The sequence below is a fragment of the Lytechinus pictus genome, chromosome 15 (genome assembly GCF_037042905.1).
Source record: "Lytechinus pictus isolate F3 Inbred chromosome 15, Lp3.0, whole genome shotgun sequence".
In the NCBI taxonomy this organism is placed as follows: domain Eukaryota; kingdom Metazoa; phylum Echinodermata; class Echinoidea; order Temnopleuroida; family Toxopneustidae; genus Lytechinus; species Lytechinus pictus.
The window spans coordinates 8,165,221-8,185,070 of NC_087259.1; the positions used below are offsets into that span (position 1 = coordinate 8,165,221).

The following is a 19,850-nucleotide window of genomic DNA, read 5'->3' on the forward strand; positions in this document are numbered from 1 at the left end:
TGAAATTTACTCCTCAATATACGAAAAAACATAGAGTATATAGGGGTGTGGGCTACTAAAACTAAAGCACTAGCCCGTTGTTTTTCTTTGCAAACTGAAAGAAGGGAAACCCCCCAGCACACACCCAAAATATATTTCAGGAGCAATCTTCCAATTGTATTTTATAAAGAGTACTTTTAGTTGAAATTTACTCCTCAATATACAAAAAAAACATAGAGTATATAGGGGTGTGGGCTACTAAAACTAAAGCACTAGCCCGTTGTTTTTCTTTACAAATTGAAAGAAGGGAAACCCCCCTACACACACCCAAAATATATTTCAGGAGCAATCTTCCAATTGTATTTTATAAAGAGGACTTTTAGTTGAAATTTACTCCTCAATATACGAAAAAAACATAGAGTATATAGGGGTGTGGGCTACTAAAACTAAAGCACTAGCCCGTTGTTCTTCTTTACAAATTGAAAGAAGGGAAATCCCCCTGCACACACCCAAAATATATATCAGGAGCAATCTTCCAATTGTATTTTATAAAGAGGACTTTTAGTTGAAATTTACTCCTCAATATACGAAAAAACATAGAGTATATAGGGGTGTGGGCTACTAAAACTAAAGCACTAGCCATTTGTTTTTCTTTACAAATTGAAAGAAGGGAAACCCCCCTACACACACCCAAAATATATTTTAGGAGCAATCTTCCAATTGTATTTTATAAAGAGGACTTTTAGTTGAAATTTACTCCTCAATATACGAAAAAACATAGAGTATATAGTGGTGTGGGCTACTAAAACTAAAGCACTAGCCCGTTGTTTTTCTTTACAAATTGAAAGAAGGGAAACCTCCCTGCACACACCCAAAATATATTTTAGGAGCAATCTTCCAATTGTATTTTATAAAGAGGACTTTTAGTTGAAATTTACTCCTCAATATACGAAAAAACATAGAGTATATAGGGGTGTGGGCTACTAAAACTAAAGCACTAGCCCTTTGTTTTTCTTTACAAATTGAAAGAAGGGAAACCCCCCTACACACACCCAAAATGTATTTCAGGAGCAATCTTCCAATTGTATTTTATAAAGAGGACTTTTAGTTGAAATTTACTCCTCAATATACGAAAAACATAGAGTATATAGGGGTGTGGGCTACTAAAACTAAAGCACTAGCCCGTTGTTTTTCTTTACAAATTGAAAGAAGGGAAACTCCCCTCCACACACCCAAAACATATTTCAGGAGCAGTCTTCCAATTGTATTTTATAAAGAGGACTTTTAGTTGAAATTTACTCTTCAATATACAAAGAAACATCCTATATAGGGGTGCGGGTTACCTAATAACCAGAAAATCGTGTTTTGTGTTTTTTTTTCTTTCTTATTTTCATTTTGTTTTGTTTTGGGTTTTTTTTTTTTTTTTTTTTTTTTTTTTGGGGGGGGGGCTTTTGTTTGGCTTTTTCCGGCTCGCTCGCTTCGTTTCTAGCATTAAACAATACAATTTTCAAGGTAGGAAATGTCCCTTTTCTTCTGTGCCCCCCACTTCCAACTTCGCTCCGCCGCCCCTGAACAGGAGTGCTACTAAGACATGGGAACTAGCCCCGTGTTTGTTTAAACAAATTGAAAGAAGGGAAACCCCACCGTTTGTTTGATTTGTCCAAGAATGCGTGCTATTCTGCGCACGCAAAATCCTGTATCTGATTTATCTTAGATAGCTAATATTGTTGGCTGGAACTGTTGGCTGGCTTGCTGTTGGCTAGCTTATTGTTGGCTGACTCTACTCCAGCAGACCCTACCGACCAGGAAACTGTCATCGTAAGCTCTAGGGAGAGACCTCTGCCCCATTTCTATCGAGTCTACAATGAATATGTTTGGATTTCGCTTGAGACTCCAACAAGGTCATTTTCTATTTTCCAAGGTGTCCGTGCACTTGCCGAGGGTGTTATAGACGAGAGAGGTATGTATTTTATACAATAGCTTGAAAATACAATCAAACTCAAACAGCCTGCGAAGTGCAGCTAATGACAGAGCCCTTTTGAAAATACCTTATTCCTAAACAAAGGAAGCTCTTGGAAACTGCATTTAGCTAAAAAAAAGTATGAAAAAAGAAAAATTTACTTATGTTCTTTTTTCTCAAAATTTGTATACATACATCTGTTTTGTTACATCTTGATTCCTTTCATATGTGTGAGCTTTGTGGTTTTGAAGAGGTAAAATTTCAAATAGGTGATTTTGAATTTGAATTTAAATGAGATAAACTCTAATTTCACACTATATTGTTCTTTTATTAAAAAGATACTTCAGATTACTGTACCAGTAAATCATGTGGAGAAGGAAATAACTGCTTGACACACTCCGTCGGATATTCATGTATCTGCCAAATTGTTGTGAACGGGTCGTCGTGCAAAAGTAAGACCAACTTGAATGTTATCATTTTGTCTCCAATTCAGCCATATTCAAGAAATTTGGTTCAAGCTCCACATTTCCTGTTGAGCATCTGGAATTTTTTACTATCAGACACATGAAAGAGCGAAATATTGCGTATTGAAGGGGGGGGGTGTACAGGTTCTTTTAAGAGCCTATTAAGGGCACCTGGTTTGGGGTCAAGGGGAGAGCCACCTAAAGCGTTGACATATGGTCTTTTAAATGGCCAACAGGGGCTCTTATTTATATCTACAGAAGAAATACAAATGCCAAAAAAATGCATGATTCATTTTTGTCAAACCTGCATAGCAGAGCGAGACTATAGGCGCCGCTTTTCTGACAGTGGCGGCGTCGTCAATATCAAATCTTAACCGAAGGTTAAGTTTTTGAAATGACATCATGACTTAGAGAGTATGCGGACCTGGTCCATGAAACTTGGACATAAAGATAAGTAAAAACAGGTATTACTGAACATCCTGCCTTGGTTTCAGGTCACATGACCAAGGTCAAAGGTCATTTAGGGTCAATGAACTTAGACCATGTTATGGGAATCAATATCAAATCTTAAGGTTAAGATTTGAAATATCATCATAACTTAAAAAAGTATATGGACCTAGTTCATGAAACTTACACATAAAGGTGATGAAGTATTAATAACCATCCTGCTTTAGTGTCAGGTTACTTGACCAAGGTCAAAGGTCATTTAGGGTCAATTAACTTTGGGCATGTTGGGGGTATTTGTTGAATTTCCATCATAACTTTTAGTGTTTATGGAGCTAGTTCATAAAACTTGGACATAAGAGTAATCAAGTATCGCTGAACATCCTGTGCGAGTTTCAGGTCACATGGCCATGGTCAAAGGTCATAGCGTCAATAAAATTTGGTCATATTGGGGGTATTTGTTGAATTACCATCATAACTTTAAAAGTTTATCGATCTAGTTCATAAAACTTAGACATAGGAGTAATCAAGTATCACTGAACATCCTGTGCGAGTTTCAGGTCACATGGTCAAGGTCAAAGGTCATTAAGGTCAATGGACTCTGGCCATGTAGGAGGTAATTATTTAATTACTGTCATAACTTTCAAAAATTAGTTTATGAATTGTAGACATAGGGGTAATCAATCACTGACAAGTCTTAGGGCACAAGATCAAGGTCAAATGCCATTTAGAGTCAATGATGGTATTTTGACATGACCGAGGTCAGGTTACATGACCAAGGTCGAAGGTCATTTAAGGTCAATAAAATTTGGCCATGTTGTAGGTAAAATTATTGTTGAATTGCCATCATAACTTTGAAAGTTTATGGATACAGAAATGTGGACATAGGGGTAATCCAGTATCATTGCTCATCTTGCACAAGTCGTATGTCACTTGATCAAGGTCAAATCTCATAGGGTCAATGAACGGAGTAGCATATTATATGAATGGTGTTTTTTTGTGAATGATTATTTGATAGTCATTTTCAAAGTCAGCACTGCTGCTATATTGAATCGCATGATGTAGGTGAGACTGCCAGAGGCGCTCCACTTGAATGATTAGTGGTTTTTCATCACATACCAGCGATACTACTAGTTCAGATGGTTCTGCACCAAATATAATGACATTTCTTGGGTTTTCTAATGCTGAAAAATCAGGCTTGATTGATGTAATGGTAACTCGAAGAAGGTTGCTCAAATTAATGTTTGTTATTCTGTTGTACTTGTAAAAGATCACTGTAAATGTATGTTAATCCAAAAATGGTAAGATCTCTCTATCTGATTTTTTTTCTTCAAATCTTGACCAGTGGAATGTACTTTTAGTTAATCATCAATATTGCTCTTGGAGATCTTGCTGGGGCATGCATGAAAGAAGAAAGTTGTTGGTGCTCGCTCCAACCACCTTTCATCTGTTTTGGTTAATATACATTTAGCTGAGTTTTAGTTTTCCCTTTGTAATAAAATGATCATCAAACCTCAATTCCAGGTTACTAGCTAGTTGAGCAATTAAACCTCCCCCCCTTCCTATTTTAAAACTTTTTTCTTGCCATTTACCTGTACATTTGTCCTTTACTGGGTCTATTTTCATAAAGACTTTTTATCTTAAAAATTGTGCAAGTTCTATAACGAGTTAACCATCAGCCAATCAGATTGATCTGTTCTAGTAAACTTGCTTTTTTTATTGTTCTTTTGACACAGGCCTAACTCATCGTTTTGGCGTAGAGGAAGCTGTTTCTTACTTAGATCGTCAGGTACCCATCTCTACTAGCATAGAGTGTCCATTTGATGATTTTTGTGGATGGCACCCAGACAGTTTAGAAGATAACCTAGCCTGGAATGTGTTCACAGGAAATGAGCCTTCAACATTCATCGGTCCATCTGCTGACCATACTGGGCCCAGCGGAAGTAAGTAGCTGTTTGATTGTTAGTCTATAGCATGATGGATGGGTGGTTTCATGAAATTTGCTCCGTTGACAGTTGCTCCGTTTGAAATTCTTCACGTTAAGCCAAACCTTAAACCTACCCACCACAACTAAATAAACCCTAATCTTTTCATTATTCTGAACCAAGAACTCTATTACAATCCTAGCCCAAACCTACTGCCCTCTGAGCATAAGATCAGAGCAAGTGTCACAGGAGCATGTCATGTCATCAGATTCACAGGCTTTGTGTCTTTGGCAAAAGACTAAGCCTATTGCAATTATATATTGATTTGAATAACCGAAATTGCAATGGACACTATTAGCGTAAATCTTGAATAAATTAAAAAAGGTAGCAATATTGTACCATAAATATTTCTTCGTCATTGACTCTTACTCTGCCACACACCCAGAAATAAGCTGGTGATGCCTCTTTCTCCCTGTACTGCACCCAGGCTGCAGAATAAGTCCCTCCCCCTCCTAAAATTGTCGCCAGCATTAGATGAAATCAAACAAAACTTGAAAACCCACCAATTCTAATGTCGTCAAGTACGTGTGCAATGGATTTAGACCAATGCTGTTACTGCCTGGTAATTTGTATATATGTTATCGCCTATTCTGACCAGGGGGCCGTTTCATAAAGTTGTTCGTAAGTTAAGAGCGACTTTAAGAACGACTGGTGATCCTTTATTGTGGTAAATGGTATATTCATTTGCGATGGTTACGCGTGTAAGAAAGGTTCACCAGTCGTTCTTAAAGTCGCTCTTAACTTACGAACAGCTTTATGAAACACCCACCAGGGATGGCATCTCAAAGTGCTTTTCATCTCGTAGCAAAGGCGCTTTTATAGAAACATCAGTCTTAATTTCTCTTATTATTAGTGTAAGAAGATTTGGCATCATGTAAGTTTTTCTGTGCACCTGGGGGCCGTTTCATAAAGCTGTTCGTAAGTTAAGAGCGACTTTAAGAACGACTGGTGAACCTTTCTTACGCGCTAAACAATCGCCAATGTTGTTTACCATTTACCAAAAGAAAGGATCACCAATCATTCTTAAAGTCGCTCTTATCTTACGAACAGCTTTATGAAACACCCACCTGGGGGCCGTTTCATAAAGCTGTTCGTAAGTTAAGAGCGACTTTAAGAGCGACTGGTGAACCCTTCTTACGCGCTAAAGCATCGCCAATTCAATATACCATTTACTACAAGAAAGGTTCACCAGTCGTTCTTAAAGTCGCTCTTATCTTACGGACAGCTTTATGAAACACCCACCTGATTACAAAGTGCAGAGGAATGAGTGTGATGCAAGCATTTTCTACAAAATTCACCACAGATTTACTGAGGAGCACGACAGGTCATGACCAGGGATTTATGTTTATCTGACTGTACTATACTAAAACGCTTTTCAGTTTGATTTCTATGCTATGGGAGGTAGACCTCATAAGTGTCTACCATATGCATATCAAAACATTTCTTTAACTGTAAACAATTTTATGTGGCTCAAAAATGTTTATTCACTCTAAGCCAGCTTATGCTTAAAAATATAGAAGATGTAAATGTGAAAGGGGCTGTATTTGATTTTAGTCTGCAAAATCATCTATTTCTAATCCTGTTTTTCCCCCATCACCTTCTTTCAAGCAGGTGGGAGATTCATCTATGCCGAAGCTTCTGGGCTGACAAAGACATTCACAGCGACTCTCATAAGCAGCAAGTTCCAAGGAAAGCTAAGCGCCCAGCCTCAGTGCTTCACCTTCTATTACTATTTATCACAGCGCTTTTTTGACCGAGTCTTTGATCTTAACGTGTTCTTGATGCGGGAGGACTCGTCTGAACCGGAGACAGTGTGGTCCTTACCTGGACAGATACGAAACAGATGGAACATTGGAGAATTTACGCTAGGTGACGCAGGATGGTTCGTCATTGAGGCTGTGATTAGCAAAACCATTGCATCTTTTGCAAATCAAGCAGTTCTCAGTATAGATGATATCCAGCTTACCAGCTGTGTTTTGAACGGTATGTGTTTGAAGAGGTAGTGTTTTCTATGCAGGTTGGTGCATGTTCAAATATTGGTTTTCAAATTTAAACAGCAACACGAATCATGATTCAAAACAAAATTTCAAAAAAAATGAAAAACAAAGGAAAAAGGAAACAAAGGGGGTGTTCAATGTCCCCCATTCTCAAAAGTTCATTGTCTTTAAGTTCTTGATTTGGTGTAATATTTAAATGGCTAAAAACGATTTATTTTGAAAATTGATCAGCTTCGATTTTGTGACGTTCAGCATGGTGAATACAACAAAATGCGACACTGACCATGGTTGAGTTTTGAAACGTCGTGTGCGCTCACAGTGGAAGCTGCACTGATGTTATTTTTTGAGAGTAGGGAATTTAAAGCAGTAACACGTAAGCAACTTTTGACTCTGAACAGTGCACCGCTGATCGTGTTTATGTTCTGTGTTTTGTAATTGGGTTTTGAAATCGTGGTTCCTGTTTTGCTGTTCAAAATATGAAAGTCGACATTGTACACACACTAGGGTGGTGGAGGAACGTTCTGAAAAATGGTTGAAAAGTCCATCCATCTTTAACCCTCAATATTGGTTCCAGGGAATAATTATAAAATATTGACTGGCCTTGCGGGAACATCAAATATGTCGCCCGCAACAGAATTATATTGGCCCGAGTCTTTAGACGAGGGCAATATCGTTCTTTTGAGGGCGACATATTTGATGTTTCCCGAAAGAAGAGCCAGTCAATATTATTATTATTACCTAAAGCTGTACAATATGTAATTCAAGCTACTATTCGGAACAATTTATATGCCTGTTTGCTTATCACTACTTCTGATTTCAGGTTATTCACGACCTTGGCGAAGTAACCTTTAATAAAGCAATTGTGACGTAATTATTACCTTGCAGTCGTGCATCATGTATGGCGTGCACATACACTCAACGCGTAGAAATCCTGCACTTGGGTTACGTTTGTGTATGCACTGGCCGCGCAGCGCATTGTCTACAATGCGTTGTACTTTGTTTCATAAACTGGTTCCAGCCAGATTTCTAAAATACTGAAATTAGCGATCAAAATCTGCTCCTACTGCGCAAGCGCATTAGCAGAAATATGGCCAATATTGCCCTCTATTTTGTACAGGATTCCTATGGGCAAAGCCCGGGGAGGGCAACATGGCAAATGTTCCCCTCGTTGGTCTCTGATTGAAAGTAGCGAGCGAAATATGACTTTTATTTATCTGCTAAAATGCCTTGTATGGGTAATAATCAGTGATGTTCACTGCCTAATGTTATAAGCTACTGCACTGAGAGTAAATGAGTTGATGAAAATCACTTACTAAACTATTCATGTAACATTCCCCAGTTTGTCTTCACCATAATTGAGCAATGAATGAAGCACAGGTAGCAGTCAGATATCAATAACAAATTTTAGGAGTTACTCTTTCATATCGTAGTTCTATTAAATTGCAAAGTTCAATAGTCTTTAATATCAGCCCACTGAATCGGAATTTCCTTTGGTGATACACACTGTTAACTGTGTGAGAAATGCAAGTACTGTATCTGACTGTGGTTGAAAATAATATCTTCATATTCAACATCAGTCAGGGGAGAGTAACTCTCTCAGGTTTTATCAAGCCGAAACGACTACATGTACAATGTATGTTAGCTTGTACAGGAGTACCCTGCCTTATAACCTACCCCAGCTTTTGATTTGTTTGGTAACAAATTGTGGGTCCAAGTCGACTCAGCACCTTGAGACTACTCGGCCCTGCCGAAAATTTAGGTGCCAAGAGTTGTCTATCGTAAACCCTAACCCTAGCCTTTACTGTACTAAAATACCCAAATCAGTTGAAATTTATAGTAGAAAACATTGCAATTATATGGGATGCTTTATAGCCATTTGTCAAAAAAAATAGCAATCCAATATTGGACAACTCAGCAACTAATATTTTGGCAGGGCCGTTTTGTCATAAGTGCCAGGCTAGATGGTACTAGAAGTTTTAGTTCAAATGGTGATAAAGTATTTGCTATTTTTGTGCCCAAATTATGGAATAAACTATCAGTAACACTAAGATCTGCTGAAAAGAATGTAGAAGAATCAATGAAGAAGATTGGCTCACGAATAGCTCTTCTCAGTAGGCTTAGAAAATACCTCACGATTGACAGTTCAAAAGTCTTAGCTAATTCACTTATATTACCGTACTTTGATTACTGTAGTAATTCTTGGAGCATGTGTGCACAGTATCTTAAGGATGGCTTAATCAGACAGCATAAGAAAATGGCCCGTCTAATCCTAAAAGTTAATTTTTCTACACCTATTGAACAGGTGCTCCATAGACTCAAATGGGTGTCGATTGAAGAAAGATGGAATTACCATAGATGTAAAACAATGCACATTATCCTTAACGGGGAAGCGCCAATATATCTCTCTGAACTCGTAGTAAGATCTAGTAATGTCCACTCGTACAGAACTAGAAACTCTGTCCAGAATGGTGTAGTGGTACCGCTTGTACGCACACAGGCTGGAAAAAAGGCCTTTTCTCATAGTGCTGCCATTCTCTGGAATCAGCTGGATAGTGGTACCCGTAGTGTAGTCTCGAGGCAATCCTTCGCTACATCTTATTGGAGAGCGAGAAACTACTGAATTAAAATAACTACCCCTATCTGGCTGGTTCCAGGGACAAGCATTCAAATAGTTAAACACAAAATTAATCAATAATCATATAATCATAGGGAATATACTTATTTATACACAATATATATGTTGACTTTTGTTCTACATACACACATGTATTTCAGTATGTCCGTGTGTATGTCCTGCAGGTTGCTTGTCTCTTTAATATATTTTCTTCCTTGTTTAATACCTTTTCATTGTTTGTACTTGTTAATATATGTATGTATTTGTTACTTGTATGCAGGGCCCCCAAGAAAAACAGTGCGTAGTCCACTGATGGGGTTACCCTGGGTAAATAAAACAAAATAAATAAATAAATAAATAAAATAAATTGTTTAAAATGTTTTAATATGTGCTTAAAACACATTAATTTGCTTGTTGAAACTTTTCTCCTTATATGATTTAGTTATACTAGTGGTTTAACTATTCATGCTTTAATTGTGAGTTGGTTTTTGTATTAGGGTTAAGCCTAGGCCTGGTGTTTTTAGAGCCCTTGAGTTACAGTATGAGCCTGCCGGATTGCCTTTTGGGCAAGTTCCTCAAAATGCTGTGAACAGGGCATTAAGATCAGGCACCTGTCCCCGTAGATACATTTTTAAAGTGCTGTTCAATGTAATTTCATTATTATTATTATTATTATTAGTTGTTCGCTGTAGAGCGCTTTGATCATATTTTTGGTAAAGTGCTATATAATGTACCCCAATTATGTGTGTGATTCTTTGAAGCCAGATCTTCATATCCATTGTAGGTAATATCCTGGAGGACATCAGTATCCTACCCGATGACTTGGTCTACATGAAGTCACCCGATTATCCAAACCCTTACCCAAATGAAGTGTTTCAACTGTGGACTGTCACCACGCCGCAGGGTTACTGGGTTCGCTTTGATATCGATGTCATCAACATCGAGGAATCATTTGACATGCTAGCCATCGGTACCGGCCACGATTCGACCGATGGAAACAGTATCTTAGGGAGCTGGACTGGACGCCATCTGTTGCAGAGTGTCACTGGGATATCGCCCCTTTGTCAATACTGGGTGTCCTTTAAGAGTGATCTAACCATCAGGGATCAGGGCTTCGTTATTGTCATTTACCCGTTGCAGTTTACAGGTATATCCATAGAAATCTTATACTCCCAGATGAAAACATATATTATTCCTTTCGTTCTAAAGTCAAGAGTATATTTTACTAGTAAATTCGCCTGAACACAAAAAAGCATACTTGCTGGGAGTTTTTATGGTCCATATTTCAGGGCCAAACATATATCCTAAGTGTACTGCGAAGCCTCTACGTTGATGAAACCTACTGGCTGAAAAAGGCTCTATAATTTGGTAAACTTAGGTAAAATCACCTGTTAACTCTACAAATAATCGTTTAAAAGTACTAATTTTAGGAAAAAACAAATTGACTGCCCCCCAAAACATATGAATAGACACCAAAACCAGAGAAAAAGACCACCAAATAAAGAAGTTGTGGCCAAAACTGTGATTTTGGGGGGATGTTGGATTTTGGCCCGGCACACTTTTTTCTTGGACCCGAGACACAAAATATTGTCAATTCATGTTAAGATCCATTACAATGTATTTAAAAAAACTGTAGCCATATTAAAATGACAAAAAATTGTCACAGTGAAGAAGATGAATTACTCTTTCAAATAGGCTATTTTCTTTGTTTTTGCTTTTTGATGACCAAATTACTATTTTGGCTATATTTACAGAGAACCTTCCCTGACAACCTCAGACATGCCAACCATTCCTTTTTAGAGCACTTGTTCCTCTTTTTTGCTATGAATACACCAATACTTTTTTCTATATCTCCAATCATGGAGTCTGTATTATACACAGCACGCGACACTAGCGCCGGTCCAACAGTCCCAGACCGGTAAAATCACCGTCGGGTCAGTAACTTGTTGCATGAAAAGAACAAGTAAATTCTTGCCAACGAGCACATGTTTCAAATGGTGAATTATCAAGTTTTCAAGTCGAGTCATTTCACATGTTTTTTAACCGATCTCACTACAACAGGCTGGCTATTGTTATGTTGAGACAACTTTTTAAAAATACTCTTTTTTGTCAAAAAATACTTTTTTTCTTTCTAAGAATACTTTTTTTTGTTGTAGAAGGTTGGCAGGTCTGCAACTTATTGTTGGTTTTTTTTTTTTTTTTGGGGGGGGGGGTGGCTGGTCACATTGGTCTCTGTCATGCCTTTCTTGGGCACCTTGTCAAAGGCCAAAGATTCATCTTTCTCACATTTCATCAAAGGCAAACAATTTGGAATGCAGGTGGGTGTTTCATAAAGCTGTTCGCAAGATACGAATGACTTTACGCACGACTGGTGACCCCTTCTTTTACTAAATGATGCATCCCTATGTCATTCATTGTGGACATAAGAACATGTACCAGTCGTGCATAAAGTTGTGTGTAACTTTACGAACAGCTTTACGAAACATCCACCAGGATAGATGCATAGTGCCTTCATAGTGGAATTCCCGCTGAAAAGACATGGGCAAAGACTCACTAAAGCTTCCTTATTGCGGGCTGGACTGTTTCCCATTTCCAGTCTGTAAATTAAACTCTGTATTCATTATCTGTTTAATTCATGTTTATGTTTAGAATATGCCATCTCCTTGGAAACCGTGAGTCAAGTGAGCATCAGCTCGCCCGACTTTCCTGCGACATATCCAACCAGTGAAATCATCCTCTGGAGTTTTACGGCACCACCCAATCACGGACTCTACTTTCGCTTTTCAAAGTTTGAAATTGAAGCTAAACGGGATATGGTTGTTGTTGGAACTGGAGAATCGCCAAACATGGGTACCCAACTGGAAGAGCTATCTGGTTTTATTACCCCAAGCGAAATTGTCTCTGATGATAATGCAGCTTGGATCATGTTTACAATGGATTTGGAATCGGTTAAGGCATCTGGGTTCTTTGTAGAAGTGCGAGCTGTTGAAAGGCTAGGTGAGGTTTTTTTTTAGAGAAACACAGATTACAGTCTTTGATGCAGTACTTGACATAAATTGCAATTGTTTCATTACAATTTCAAGTATTTTCTTAGGGGGTGTTGCAAGAAAATATTTGCGATCAATTGCAATATTCTGTTGCAATTTTACAACTGATAGATCAACATTAGCTCAGATTAAACCTCTTGTTTCAAGGAGCAGATTAGCAATCAATCACTAACTTGCAATTAACTGCAAGACATATGATTGATTTAGGGACCAAAAATTGACTTGCAATTGATCGCAAACTTCTTGCAACACTCCAATAGTCTGGGATAGGGGGAGGGTAAGGGAATATGGTTGCTCCACAAAAAATTGAAACTCCGGCCTTCACATGATATGTTTTAAAAATTTCATAACTAAGAGAAACATGCTGCATACTTCTGCAAATATCAGACATCTATAAAACAACCTGTAGCAACCAACATTTGCAGAGTAACATCATTTAATATTGAAATTAATTATTCAAATTCCAGTCATTTTTGTCTGGCCTGCATACATATAGCAGAGCAAGACTATGGGCGCCGCTTTTCCGGCGGCAGCGTTTACCTCAATTAACCTAAGAATCAATTTTTGAAATGGCATCGTAATAGAAAGCATATCGACCTAGATCATGAAACGTGTACATAAGGGTAATCAAGAATTACTGAACAACCTGCCTGGTTTCAGGTCACATGACCAAGGTCAAAAGTCATTTAGGGTCAATGAACTTAGACCATGTGGGGGATCAATAGAAATTTTAATTATAAGGTTAAGTTTTTGAAATGTCATCATAACTTAAAAAGTATATGGACCTAGTTGTCACATAAAGGTAATGAAGTGTTACTGAACATCCTGCCTGAGTTTCAGGTCACATGACCAAGGTCAAAGGTCATTTAGGGTCAATGAACTTAGACCATGTGGGGGATCAATAGAAATTTTAATTATAAGGTTAAGTTTTAGAAATGTCATCATAACTTAAAAAGTATATGGACCTAGTTGTCACATAAGGGTAATGAAGTGTTACTGAACATCCTGCCTGAGTTTCAGGTCACATGACCAAGGTCAAAGGTCATTGAACTTTGGCCATGTTGGGGGTATTTGTTGAATTTCAATCATAACTTTGAATAATTATGGAGATGTAGTTCATAAAACTTGGACATAAGACTAATCAAGTATCACTGAACATCTTGTGCGAGTTTCAGGTCACATGACCAAGGTCGACTTCAGGTTATTTAAGGTCGATGAACTTTGGTCATGTTTTGGGTAATTGTTGAATTGCCATCATAAGTTTGAAAGTTTTAGGATATACTGTAGTTAATGATATGTGGACATACATGTAGGGGTAATCCAGTACTAGTGTCATCTTGCACAAGTTGTAGGTCACTTTATCAAGGTCAAAATGTCATTTAGGGTCAATGAACTTAGTAGTATATTATTATATGAATGGTGTTTATGAATAATTATTTTATAGTCATTTCCAAAGTCAGCACTGCTGCTATATTGAATTTGCTGATGCAGGCAAAACTGCCAGAGGCGCTCCACTTGTTATTAATTTAAATAATTATCATTATGCTTACATTTTCTTATAATTCATTATTATTAGCAATTAATGATTTTTCTTCTGTATTATGCATTCAGACTGTGATGCGAGTAATGCTTTCCAGTGCGGTAATGGACTGTGCATCCCGATAACAGCTACATGTGATGGGAACTTTGACTGCACAGATTTGACTGACGAACTTTGTCGTAAGTACCATCAAGAATAGCTCTTGATGTCATGGAACTTCATTAAAATCATTACGTTAAACCCCCGTTTGGAGAAAGACCGCAATTCAGATTGCAAACTGCGGTGTTATACCCCATTTTTCACTTGGATCTCCCAAATATCATTTCCAAGCCCTTATCAACTGCGCTTGGCCAGGTAATCCAGGGGTAATCCCCGCTGTCTCAATTTCACCTCCACAGGCCAGTATATGAGCGTTGAGCAAAGGACCAAAAGATAAACAACAGCTGTGCTATTACGTAAGACTTCTCTGCCTGTAGTAGGACCTTCGGAATGAAATTATTGTATTCGATATTTAATCACGTTTTCAAAGGCATATTGTATTCAGTAATCCAATGTTAGTCCATTTTCAATTTCGAACGAAGAAAATCGACCTCGAAATAAGGAAAGTAAGCGAATAAAAATGACAGCATGTTTTGCAGAAACCGAGCTCAGCGCTGCGCATGCATCCCATCGTGTGTGGCCCCCTGCTGTGACTGTATATGCCGGGCTGTTGTGTTATCTTCGGACCGACGTCAAGAAACAGGTGTTTTGAGAAGAGAATTGATGAGAAGGGAAACTGGGGTATTGTGTTCTCAAATGGAAGTTTTTCGTCATGATTATACAATAGGCAATGCTATTGTAACTTCTCGCAGCTCGGCATATGCTCATGAAGAGGTATTGTGGCTCAGTGGATAAGTCTCTGGACTTTGATACGCAAGGTCCATGGTTTGAATCCTACCATGGCACTCACGTCCTTTGGCAAGGTGTTTATCTACATTTGCCACTCTCGACCCAGGTGTAGTAAATGGGTACCCGGTAGGAAGGGATTCCTTTAATGGTCGAGCACCTGATCAAGGTAGCCATGCTTAAGCCGGGGTAATAGTATGCAGGACTTAGAAACATTGTATTAAGCGCTACATTCATATAACTTCTGCATATCATCCTTATTACTATCATTATTATTGTTTTTATTATCATTAAAAAATTTCATGCTTTCATACAATACCCTGACACTAATTTCTTGCTTTTGCTGGTGATGATACAATTTGAAAAGTTTCCAGACTTTTTATCAGCTTACTTATAATTGGTTTAAGATGTCTTGATCTGAAGGCATCAGATTAAGAAGAAAGACCTCGGGTCACAGTAGTTCATGTTGCATACCCGGGGGGACCACTTACATTGACGAGTGGATACCATGCGCGACCAAAAAAACACGTAAAAAGGATGTCTTTTTCAAGATAGGGCACATTACGTACGTAATGTGATAAGGGTGTCAAAAACACAAAAATAATGAAAAAAGGGTATCTCTTTCGCTAGGAAAGCTACGTGTTTAGGGTCAAATTTCCTGGGATGATAAAACAAAATTGAAATGTTTTATAAAGGATGTCCTTTTTGCGTGTGTAGAGTCTGATTTGCGCGAGGTGTGGAAGGTGGGGCCGTACTAAACCAAATGGTGTGTAAAGGTAAAACCGATGACCGACGGACCCGTGACATAACAATAAAACATCACTGTACTTGTTTTGGGGTTCATTTCAGGGAATACTTGCCAAGAGTATCGTTTTGTTTCCAATACTTGCTAAGGGTAGGGTTTCAGACGCCAATACTTGTTAAGGGTGCATTTTTAGAATATGGAAAATACATGTTCAGTTAGGGTGCTTTTCGAGACCCCATGGTCGTGCATGGTATCCACTCGTCAATGGAAGTGGCCCCCCCGGGGTTGCATATCCCCTCCAGGCACATGTAATGCCATATGTGAAATAGTATGTTTTATTTTCACTTTGATGCCTTTTTATTTATACTACTGATTTACAGTGCAAAGAGGTCCTCCATTATGATTTAACAAGATATTTTATAACTAATAGTATATCAATATGTAACATGCATAGGATGTAGGTGGCTCGTATAAACAGCAACATTCAATTAAAATGACAATATATAAATTAAAGAACTGAGCTGCATAAAAATATCACAACGTTGAAAGATTAAGATACACTGAATACAACTACAAGTGAATGCAAATAGAGGGGAATAACAGAAAATCATGAAATAAAAAGATTCCCAAACTGCATGGGGCTGAAAATACATTTCTCATAGAGAGCATTATTAATTTTTTAAATAGATGTCCTGGTCCATATTATTGAAATATTTGCATTATGACTGACTCATTGCCCACATAACATTTGTTTGTCATTGCATGTGAAGCTGTCTGTGTGGCTGTGCCAGCAAGTTGTACTCAGCTGTTACCTTACGACACAACATTTTTCCCGAACCAACATGCTACGAGCGCAGCAGAGGCAGACAGCATTTTAGGAAAGGTATTTATGCGTGTACTCCAAATTAGAAACAACTTTACTAAATCAAATGATGCATTGCTTATATTCGCTTTTGTCTATGAGCAATTGTCTAATATCACATGTTAACCCATTTCATCTATAAATTTGGACTGATTGCTGTTTGTGTTTGCTCTATTCTACATTAGGTCTAGAAACACTTTAGTCTAATTGTTATTTATCCCTTTGCGCAAGAATGCTTTAAATTCATACGATTACAGTTTTAACTTGTAATGTTTTTTTTTTCTTTTTTTCATGCAATGCCCTACTGCTGATATCAGGTAACGGCCAGCTGTGCTCAGGGAAGCAGGCTACTACATGTAGCTGTAGCCTGCAACATGCTGTTCCCTGAATGCCCTCACCATGGTCCTACACAACAGTCCTGCAAGTCATCCTGTGTGACTGAGAAGGACCTATGTGAAGCGAGCTACGTGACGGAACACGAAGAGGCGTGGCCGCTGGGCTGTGACTCCTTACCTGACGCCGAGGAAGATATTTATGGCAGATGCACAGGACCAGCTGGAGGTGAGAACGACATAGGCGGCGGAAGCGGGGGGACCTTTCCCCCCTAAATTTGAGGTGGGGGGGACGGTCCCCCCCTAAAATATTAGTTGAGAACTTTTTTTTTTTTTTTTGTTTGTCAAATGTTTTACCCGTGTCCATCCCAAAATTTCAGGTGGACCCCCCCTAAATTTTTTGCCTTCCGCCGCCAATGGAGAACAATTATATATAGGTCCTTTGTGAAAGAATTCACTCTGTAACAAGATTTTATATTCATTAATTCTATTTGAGGAATAACACATACCTAAACCATCAATAACTCTCCCAGAATTGATTTTTTTTAAACTCTTATCATGACGAAATACCTCCATTTGATGACACTATACCCCATTTTTTCTCAATGAATTCTCTTCTCCGAATACGAAAACCATACTGCCACAGGCATGCAATGTAATTATCAAAACACCTGTTTCTTGACCTCGGTCCGAAGATAACACAACAGCCCGAGTGCGGTCCGAGAAAACATGTCGCCATTTTTTATTCACTTACTTTCCTTATTTCGAGGTTGATTTTCTTCGTTCGAAATTGAAAATGGTCTAGCATTGAATTTCTGAATACAATATGCCTTTGAAAACATGATTAAATATCGAATACAATAATTTAATTCCGAAGGTCCTTCTACAGGCAGAGAAGACTTACGTAATACACAGCTGTTGTTTATCATTTCGTCCTTGGCTCAACGATCATAATCTGGCCTGTTGGGATTACCTGGCCAAGCGGGGTTGATCAGGCGGGTGTTTCATAAAGCTGTTCGTGAGTTAAGAGCGACTGCATGGTGATCATGTCTTGCGGTAAATGGTACAAACCATTGGCGATGATCACCAGTCGTTGTTAAAGTCGCTCTTAACTTACGAACAGCTTTATGAAACGACCCCCAGGGCTTGGAAATGATGTTTTAGATTTTCAAATGCAAAATGGGGTGAAATACCGCAGTTTGCCATCTGATCTGCGGTCCGTTTTCAAACGGGGGTAAGACGTAATGTTGAGTGAAAAAAATATATATCATTAGCTTTTAAACGATATATAACTTGTCAGAATCGATCAACAATAACACAGACAAGTATTTGATTGAGTGTAGAATTAATTCAGGGATCACTTCAAGGAATATGAGAAAATAAGAATTATTGCTATTTCAGGTTAGCTAATTTTCAAATTTTTTACTTTTTAAAGACCAAATTACTGTTTCCAGCCATTGACGGGGAATCTCTCCTGGTGACCTGGGGGTGGCAGGTCACATATTACATATACAGTAAAACAAAGGCAAAATAACCCCCCCCCCCAAAAAAAAGAAAATTATTTGACAGTTTAGCACTTTAGTCCTCTTCTGAGACAAATCAGGCTAGGATGTATGGAAAACATGTACAGAAATGAAATAATTTCACCATGGTTGATTTCATCTGAATATGTCTATTGTTTACTAATTTTATTTATTAGATGTTCTAGATACATCAATTTGTGGAACAAGGCCTGCTTACACCCCATTTCAGACCCGTATTGTGGGTGGAGTCGACGCACAGGAAGGGGAATTCCCCTGGATGGCGTATCTCAACTCTGTAGACGTTGATTCTTTCTGTGGAGCAACTCTCATCTCATCGGAATGGGTGGTGACTTCTGCCCATTGTGTCAGGTAGGATTGGGGTTTCCAAAGTCCAGACACAATAAGCAGATGAAAGCATAATGTTTTGTCTCAACGTGGAGCGTTGTAACCCAGTGGATTAGTCTTTTGACTTTGAAACAGAGGGTCGTGGGTTCAAATCCCAGCCATGGCGTAATTTCCTTCAGCAAGAAATTTATCCACATTGCGCTGCACTCAACCCAGGTGAGGTGAATGGGTACCCGGTAGGAAGAAATTCCTTGGAATGCTTGAGCGCCTAGGCAGCCCAGCTACAGCCGGGGAAATAATAATAGCAGAGCCCACTGGGAGAACAGTTTTCAGAACTGAAGTGGCTTCCCTGGGTAAATATACCTATATTATTATTATTAAATTCATGCATTGAATAGCAAAAATAATTGTGAATATTTTGTGCTGTTTAGCATTGTCTGATATTTCTTTCAATCATAATAAAAAATACTGATGGCAAAGTTCTTGAAAGTAACATCTTGTCTTCACAAATAATCCTTTCAAAAACATGCAACAAAGGTTATATGTTGTAGAGGGGCACTGACTTTCATAGCCAGCACAAATGCATGTTTTTGGTTCATTTTAGAAACCTAATTTGAATTCGATTTTGCGTAGGTTTACCCTCCAATTTCCAGTTAATAGATTACATGGACCTGAATTGCAGCTCCATTGGGCATCCAGCAAAGCTTGATTTTGGCTTTGATCTCAAATGTTATCATTTGAAGCAGCAGCATGTTTGATATGGAATGCAGTTATTGACTGAAATTTGTGGAAATATGCAGATACAGTTTTTACATGAATTTTGTTTAAAATCTTCAATTCTAATAGAATATAAAGTGGAAACTGAAGATGTTTGAAATCTATTGAATGGTGTTGAGATTGAACCTAAAATGCCAAGGGGGGGGGGGGGGGGGCACTCAAATTATTTTTTTATGGGGGTGTGCCTCACAAAACACTGAAATGGGGTTCTAAGGAACTGAAAGTACATGTACAAATGTAAAATGCGGGGCCTGGGAACTAAAAATATACCGGGCAATGTGAAAAACGGGGTCTACAGAGCAGGATCCCGGAGCTATGTATATGGTGTTGCGCTTGCGCTGTGCATGCATG

General features: G+C 38.4%; 1 protein-coding gene across 1 annotated transcript in view; it reads left to right on the forward strand.

Annotated features, from left to right (window-relative positions):
* The first annotated feature begins 1,710 nt into the window (after positions 1 to 1,710).
* LOC135156797 (uncharacterized) overlaps positions 1,711 to 19,850 on the forward strand; it is an 87,330-nt gene continuing 69,190 nt past the window's right edge. The window contains exons 1-9 of the mRNA XM_064110281.1: positions 1,711 to 1,939; positions 4,584 to 4,790; positions 6,441 to 6,815; positions 10,228 to 10,590; positions 12,093 to 12,440; positions 14,102 to 14,209; positions 16,431 to 16,543; positions 16,840 to 17,083; positions 18,554 to 18,746. Coding sequence (XP_063966351.1) covers positions 6,614 to 6,815; positions 10,228 to 10,590; positions 12,093 to 12,440; positions 14,102 to 14,209; positions 16,431 to 16,543; positions 16,840 to 17,083; positions 18,554 to 18,746 — 1,571 coding nt within the window. The 5' untranslated portion in view covers positions 1,711 to 1,939; positions 4,584 to 4,790; positions 6,441 to 6,613. The remainder of the gene's footprint in view (positions 1,940 to 4,583; positions 4,791 to 6,440; positions 6,816 to 10,227; positions 10,591 to 12,092; positions 12,441 to 14,101; positions 14,210 to 16,430; positions 16,544 to 16,839; positions 17,084 to 18,553; positions 18,747 to 19,850) is intronic.